The 8,659-nt window shown below is 32.9% G+C and overlaps 1 protein-coding gene across 1 annotated transcript; it reads left to right on the top strand.

Annotated features, from left to right (window-relative positions):
* The first annotated feature begins 949 nt into the window (after positions 1 to 949).
* On the top strand, positions 950 to 1,927 carry LOC111028986 (THAP domain-containing protein 1-like). Its single transcript, XM_022307790.1, has 3 exons — positions 950 to 1,024; positions 1,134 to 1,377; positions 1,716 to 1,927. Exons 1-3 carry the CDS (start codon positions 950 to 952, stop codon positions 1,925 to 1,927), a joined length of 531 nt encoding a protein of 176 aa, XP_022163482.1.
* Positions 1,928 to 8,659: the final 6,732 nt, after the last annotated feature.

Here is an 8,659-nt window from a genome sequence, read left to right as displayed (position 1 = left end):
CATTGAGGTCTTTGTGTTGAGTTGCAATAGCTAGGTCATCAGCGTATGCGAATTTAATGGAGTGAGTCAATGGGAGGTCGGCTATATAGACATTAAATAATAGAGGTGCTAATACCGAGCCTTGCGCTAGGCCGTTATTTAATGTTCTAAAGTTGCTAGTTTTATCATTCATGTGAACTTTAAATGATCTATTAGTAAGCATAGTGTTGATTAGCTGGACGGTATTTCGGCAGCAAATAGTATACCACCATTAACGTTGACTTAACATTACATATTATATTAATATAATAATAATATGTATTGTATATTTGATTACTTGTTCAATGCTATTTTATGCAATATTTTTACTTTGTTTTTCTTTTTTGTTTTACTTTGGTTTGTAATTCTGTTGTTATTTAATAAAATATACAAAAATATGCATTTCTTTTAAAAAATGTTTTTTACATACCTTATAATAAATTAATTTATATCAACAGCTAGTAACTACCTACATGGGTAAGAAAAATATTAATAATAGATGGATCAAGAATACTTGGTGACTTACTTGTATCATTAATGAGAGAATGCAAAATGCGAAATGCGAACGTCGGTCGCCGAATACTATCATGTTATCACGCAGTATTGATAAGGCATTTATGTAAACATTGACCTACACGCTTATGGCGGCTAACTTCAATATTTGATGGCTTGTTAGCTATCTAGTATTTTATATCTGTGATATAATACTAGATAGCGAACTCCCATTATCAGTTGAAGCATTGATTATCAGTTGAAGGCATCGGACGCCATGTTTTCAGTTGGCAAAACATTTGTTATAATGCATAATTGTTATATTTATATTTATAGTTAATTATGCAGTAAACAGAATAAATTACTTGAGAAATTACATTAAAGCATTTTGTTCTTACATAATAATTTGTTTATAATTTATTTGTAATTTTCCATCATTATGGTTGTATCCTGTTCAGATTATGGTTGTTCTAATAGATACATAAAGGGCCAACCAATACACTTTTTTAAGTGGGTACTTTACTAACTTTTTAAAATATCAAGATATTTTTTCTTATTAAGAGTATGTGTTTAATACATTTTATTGTTAACACATTTTTAAAATTTTCAGTTTCCCCTTAAAGAACAATATTTTACTTGATAAATGGGTAAATGCTTCGAAAAGAAAAAACTTCAAACCTACACAATGGAGTAGAGTTTGTAGTGAACATTTCACTGAAGAAGATTATGTACATAGACCTGATTCTGATAGACCATTGTTAAAAATTGATTCTGTGCCATCTATTTTTAAGACTTTTCCATCTTATTTACAACCTAAACCCATAAAAATAAGAAAATTACCAGCTCAGAGAAATCAATTGCGTATTGGTAAGTACCAGTGTATTTCAAAATACATTAAATTAAATTCTAAATTTGATTTAGGTACCTATGGGCATAGGCTTAATACTGTTTTTGACTTAGGGGAGGACTATATAAAAAATTTTGTATTTTAATCATTTATTGATTGCTTGATAAGTTTTGTCTGAATATTTTTTTTTTGAGAGGGGCCTTAGGCTAGGGAGCCTCCCTAGTCTCTCCTCTTTTTTACGCCTATGCCTATGGATACTTTTTTTATGACATAAAATTTTTAAAAAAAATGCAACAATGTAATAATAACAAATGTATTAATGTTGCAATAATAAATATTATCAGTTATAACATTTTAGACGAACCCATTCTTGAACCTATTTGTGAACCTATTCTTGAACCAGTTGAACCCATTTGTGGTTCAAATGGTTCCATAGCTGAAAATTTAGCTGAAAACTCTAATTATTGTGATAAAGAAGTACAAACATCTGATTCATATACCAGTGAATTAAAATTAAAAAGGAAAATTAAATATCTCCATCAAAAGTTACGCAGGACACAAAAAAAGTAGATAATTTAAAAGATTTGGTCAACAATTTGAAAAATGATGGTCATATTGATTCTGAGCAACAAAATATTATTATAAATAATTTTAATGGTACCTACCTATAATTTAAGTTTTTATAGTTTTGATTTTTTTTTATGCTTAGCTTGGTAAATTGCTTTTTTTGAATTATTATTTTGCCCATTTTGGTACCTAAGTAATGTTTTGGAGTTGTTTAATAATGAATCAAAAAATCACAATAAATCAACAGGTGGAAGATACACGCAGGAAATGAAGGAATTCGCTTTAACTTTGCATTATTATTCGCCAAAAGCATACAATCGTTGCCGGTTATTAAATTTATTTTATATAATAGATAGGCACTTTAATATTATAGAACCTCAAAGCATACTGCTGCATGCTGCTTGCATTGAATTTTTGTACACATACCTAGTTTTTAATTAATTTATTAATACTATAGTCTATAGAGTGGTTTAAAGCCTAAACCAAAGCGCTCATAATTTATTTTTTAATCTTATAATACAATATTAATGCCCGGTTGCACAAACGATCGATAAAAAGAGTACGATAAGCTGCGATAACGGTTCAATAAACAGTCGGATAAATAACTTTATTGGTGCTGCACTGTTGCACAAACAATGATTTAAAATTGTATGGTACTACTGACTACTCTAACCAAGGTTTTGATACCATGATTACAAAAAATTATATTATATTTTTATTGTTATCAGTGTTAATTGTTATCTTTTTTATATTTTACACATAGTAGAAAATATTTTATTAATAATTATTAATTATTATTTTAATAATAATTACAAGGCAGTTGTAAATTTGAAATGTCTTCCATAAAAAAGAGAAGTAAGAATGTTTCTGACTCCGAAAAAGAGATTCTCATTGAACTCATAAGACCCAAACTTGCGATCATAGAGAATATTAAGGTGAGTACCAATTGTAATTTATATTTTTATTTAAACATTATTTAGTAGGATCTAAATAACTGACCCATTTAACTCTAGAGTTTAAATTATAGTTATTTCAAACCTTTTATTTTAATACTTATTAGAAAGACAGTGACAATTTATCAGTAATCTGGTGTACAAAACTTCTGTCAGGTATTTACCCCTCGCTATCTATATTCTATATATAAGATACAAGATACACTTTGAAAATTTAAGAAGTACCAAATATACGGTAATCTATATTTTAATTTTAAATTTAATTTTTCAGTCCCGCGGTGGAAGTCGTTCGCTACGCACGCACTTCGCTCGTCCCTTATCGCAATTAGTGTCACAATGTTGTATTTTTCTGAGTGTTTTTTTTAATTTTTTTTTACTCTTCTCTCGTTCAGAACACTATTTTATCCTCACACTCACTAGTGTTTTGTGTTTCATATCTAATTCTACTTCAGTTTAACGCACACGTATAACAATTGCATCTAAATAACCTATAAAAAAAAAACCATCGATCGTCGATTACGTCGACGCGTTCGCGCGTTGTCTTATCTCGGGTTCGCTACACTCGTTAGCTTAATTACCAATTATGCTAAATTCAAATCTAACTAAAATTAAAAATATCATTACTAATAAAAATGATAAATCCATAAAATCCTCAACTAAACACACTACAATATCTATTCAAAATCACGCACAAATGAGTGTGAACGAATCGTCTCAAATGGACACAATTACGAACACCTCAGATACTGGCTGGACAACTCAAACAAACAAACGTAATCTATCCAGTTCATCAAATGCAACATCCAATCCGTCATCTCCCATTGCACCTAATCAGAAAAAAAAAAAGAAAAAAATCTTCGCCACACCCAACCGCTTTCAATCACTTTCTCAAGATGAACCTTCTCAAAAACTGCCAAATGAGGCCAATCCTCTGGATTGTGCTGAAACTGACGAAGTTGATGAAGTATTCAAACCCCCTCCTCCAATCTTTATTAAAAACGTAATAGATTTCCCTGGCCTTTGCTCGGTTCTAATCGAAGAAATCGGCGTCGATAACTTAATCTGCAAGTCATCAAATGATAGTTTAAAAATTCAAACTTCAACCCCTGCGGCATACAGAGCCCTTGTTCGTTACCTCAAAGCAGAAGAAGCTGAGTTCCATACGTACCAGTTAAAAGAAGACAAACCACTCAGAGTAGTTATCCGTAACCTTCACCCCTCCACACCACTAGACCTAATCAAAGATGAACTTCAAATACGCCTATTTGAAGTAAGACAAGTCACCAACGTCCTACATAGAGTGAACAAAAATCGCCTTCCTCTGTTCTTTGTCGACCTCGAACCAACACATAGGTCAAAAGAAATTTTTCAATTGACCTCCTTTCTCCACACTAAAATCAAAATCGAAGAACCGTACAAACCAAAAATAATAAGTTAATGCTATAACTGCCAACAATACGGGCACACCAAAGCTTACTGTGGTTATCAACCCAGATGTGTTCGATGCGGAGCCGATCATCTGTCACCTGACTGTCCCAATACACGCGACGTCCCTCCAAAATGCGCCCTCTGCTCTGGCAATCATCCTGCTAACTACAGAGGCTGTACAATTCATAAGGATCTTCAACGAAGAAAACGACTCAACTCAACAAGTAATTTTTTGCATGTTAATACCTTTCCTAAAACTATAAATGTACAAGGAAGTCACCCATCTAAAAACAATTCTGATAAACAACAACCAACTCAAACACAAACTTACGCTCAGGCCACGTCAAATACTCCCTTCGATCACACCTTACCCCCTGCTGGTTCAGAACATGTCCCAGACATAAATAAAATGTTAACAGGCTTTCTTGCCAACTTTAAAACTATTATTGACCCACTTATGGAAATTCTTGTTAAAGTAATCTCTAGTCTATCCAACCTATTAAATAATTAAAATGTTTAGTAACAACACAAATAATTCAGTCACCGAAAAAACATTAATAATTTGCCTATTCATTGCAAATGGCCTAAGAAACCACGTTCACGAACTTGAAACTGTCCTTAACAATAAACGTATTGACATCGCCTTAATTACTGAAACACATTTCACTAAGTATACTTCTGTCTATATTCCAGGCTACAAACTGATTAAAACAAACCATCCTGACAACACCGCACATGGAGGTGTTGCTATCTTTATTAAATCGTCAATAATATTTAAACCACTTCCTATTTTTAGTCTTGATTATATTCAATCCTGTGCCATTTTACTTAACCTAAACAATATTCCAATCCATATTGCAGCATTATACTCACCTCCAAAACACAATATTACAAACTCAAAATTTTCTGAATACTTTGACACATTTAAAAACAATTTTATCATAGGCGGCGATTTCAACGCCAAGCACTAGTCATGGGGATGCCGTACTAATAATCCTAGGGGTTTAGTCCTTTACAACTTTTCTACTTCCAAACATTTCAAAGTTCTCGCCCCTCCCGGACCAACATACTGGCCAACCTCCACTAAAAAAAATCCAGATATACTGGACATCTTTGTTTCAAAAATTCCGAATTGTCTTCACTACAACACTACAAATTTCTTAGATTTAAACTCTGACCACTCGTCTGTAATGCTAACCCTCAATACCACTCCCCCACTCTGGCAAGGCCCCCCAAAGCTTTTCAATTATACTACAGACCATAAATTTCATGACCTCGTAAACGAAGATATTAAATTAAATACCAAACTAAAAACCCCAACTGATATTGATTCAGCCGTAAATAGTCTAACTACCATTATACAGTCAGCTACCTGGTCAGCAACAAACTATGATACAAATCCACTGATACATAAACCTCTTCCAGAGATCATTCGAACGAAAATAGTCGAAAAACGCAAGACCAGAGCGTTATATCAACGCACGCGCCTCCTCTCACATAAACACGCCTACAATCATCTAGCTAACTCTCTCAAAAAAATGCTAATAAAAATTAAAACTAAAGATTTCGAAAGTCATCTCATCAATCTCTTATCCAAAGACGGCTCTTTCTGGAGGTCCACAAAACATGCACTTAATTACAAAACTCAGAATCTTCCAATAAAAAAACCTGATGGATCTCTGGCTTCCTCTGACTCAGAAAAAGCCGAACTGTTTAAAGCGCATCTTTCGGCCACATCTCAGCCTCATCCAGACGTATTTAATGCTAATAATATGAATACGGTAGAAACCTTTCTTGATTCCCCTCTTCCACTTACTCTAGCAGTCAAACCCTTCACAAAAAACGATGTAAAATATTCTCTACTGCACTATTCACTGAAAAAATCTCCTGGCTACGACCTGATAACTGCTGAGTCGCTAGATGCCTTCCAAAAAGAGCCATTATCCACTTAACTCACATTTTCAACGCAACACTAAGACTCTCCTATTTTCCTCTAGTCTGGAAATTTTCTACAATTATAATGTTCCCTAAACCTAATAAACCTCCGGACCTAATAACTTCCTTCAGACCAATCAGCCTCCTGCCTCTTTTAAGAGGTTTTTAACCTTGTTTGTTGGTTGAATTAACGCATATAATAACTTTTTCTGTTTTATAGGCAATGGTATTGACTTGTATTGGCGGTATTCTCTTGTATCGACTATCGGAATGGCTATTATTAACATCAATGTATCTGCTACTCTTATTACTTGTAAGCTACTCATTTTCATTAACTTATGTACATTCTGTATTGTGACTTGTTCAGCGAAGTTCTCTCTCAAATCTAATTGTATTCTCACTTGTTGTAACTCTGCTAAAAAATTTGTCGCCGAAATAATGCTAGAATGCATATGACCTACTTGTGCTGTATTTACTATTGCTACTAGATTGTGAGTTTGAAATGAATGTTGTGTTAACAAAACATTTAATTCCTCAAGTTTGCTCATTCATTATTTGTCTAACTTCCATTTCATTAATCAATTTACCTACTCGATTTGCTTTACTTTCCAATTTGTTTATATTACTTATTATCGCTGTTTCAGTTTGTTGTATCTTCACCATTTCTCTGTCTACATCATGTACTGTTGACTGTACTTTCCGCGTTTGCTGTTGCATATCGTGAATGACCCTAATTTGTTTTTCACTTATTTCGCTTATTTTCTTATCAAAAAATTCATAATCTTCATCCGAACATATTCCAAATAATGTTTTTGACAATCTATCAATTCCGTTTATCAATCCTCTTCTATACCGTTCGTTTCTACTAACTGCATAGTTTATCTGTTGTCGCGTTTTCTCTATATCATGGATATATGATGTTGTTGTTGTATTAAATTGTTCGCATAAATACGACCAAATTACAAAGTGTTCTATTGGAACTATTTCTGTGTTTTTTGCTATCTTTAAACAATGTTTTACTGTTTCCTTTTGAAATTTCTTAATTTGTTCAAAATTATCATCATACGTGGTTAAATTCACATAGACTGATAATTTCCATTTTGAATTTGTTGTTTTTATTTTCGTCAAATGATTAAAAAAAATTCCTGATGATGATTCAAATTCCTTTATTTGATAATTTTCTGTAAACTTTGTTGCTATGATAGGTTGTATGATTAATATCCTGTAATAATAAGATATCATTGGTTTACTGCTTATTTTTATTTTTATTGATTACATAGTTTTAATAGATTTCTATGTACTTTAACTAATTTTTTTCCCTTTAATGATTGTTACATTTTCATTATTATTTATTTCTGCTATTACATACGGTCCTAACCATTTTTGTGCTAATTTATTTTTTTGTTGTTTTTCCATTAGCCATACTTTGTCATTTATTTTTAACCTAAGTTTTAACTTTATTATCATATCGACCTTTTGTATTTTCTTTTGTATTTACTATACGCTGTTTTGTAATTTCATAAGACTGTTGAAATTTTTGCTTAATTTCATAATTATAATCTTCATAATTATACCTTGGTTCGGGTGTCTTCTTTAATGATGTAGGTATTTTCCCCGGAAATCCATAAAGTAGTTAATACGGTTGGCATTTTGTTGTTTCATGCTCTGTTGTATTATATACATACATTGCATATGGAATAAATTCATTCCAATTATACATAATGTCGCAAATAATTCCCTAATGCTGAATGACTTCGCTCTAATGCTCCATTACTTTGTGGTCTATACGGTGTTGTGTTGAACTTAGAAATTTTTAATAGTTTACATACTTCTGAAAAAATTTTACTTAAAAACTCTGTTCCCTGGTCAGATACTATTGATTCTGGAATTCCATGTATACAAACAAATGAGTTTACAAAACTATGCGCTATTGTATTAGCTTCATGTCATACCATAGGTGTCGCAATGCTAAATTTTGTTAAATCATCTTGCATTGTAAGTACATATTTATTCCCTTTGTGTGTAATAGGAAGTGGTCCTGTCGCGGTCGTTATCGCAACGACCGCGGCGTCTCCATCGACGTCCGCGAGATCGCGACCGAGAACCGGTCTGGCCGTCGCCGGCGGCACGGGCCGCCGGCGGCGGCTAGCGACGGCGGGGTCGGCAGCTTAAGCCGAACCGTCGTCGACGTAACGACACGCGCGTCGATATTTTGATTGTAATACCTTAATAAATAAATCTACCGTAAGCAAAGTGCTGATTATTCTGTTTAAAACATCCCCGACCGTTCCTACACCTACAGTGGCGCAGTCGGAAAAGGAGTAAGGTAAGTGCTAATTTTAATAAAAATAATTTTACGTAAATTAAAGTAAATTAGCACATATCGGGTTAAAAGAACCTACAATAGGTGTCCTGATCA

The sequence above is a fragment of the Myzus persicae genome, unplaced genomic scaffold (assembly GCF_001856785.1).
Source record: "Myzus persicae strain clone G006 unplaced genomic scaffold, MPER_G0061.0, whole genome shotgun sequence".
Taxonomy (NCBI): Eukaryota; Metazoa; Arthropoda; class Insecta; order Hemiptera; family Aphididae; genus Myzus; species Myzus persicae.
This window is presented reverse-complemented; position numbering and strand designations above follow the sequence as displayed.

Coding starts and splice junctions, on each gene's coding strand:
- LOC111028986 (XM_022307790.1), top strand. CDS start 950: ATGGTTGTATCCTGTTCAGATTATGGTTGTTCTAATAGATACATAAAG. Junction 1,025..1,133: donor CAATACACTTTTTTAAGTGG/GTACTTTACTAA, acceptor TTCCCCTTAAAG/AACAATATTTTACTTGATAA. Junction 1,378..1,715: donor GAGAAATCAATTGCGTATTG/GTAAGTACCAGT, acceptor ATAACATTTTAG/ACGAACCCATTCTTGAACCT.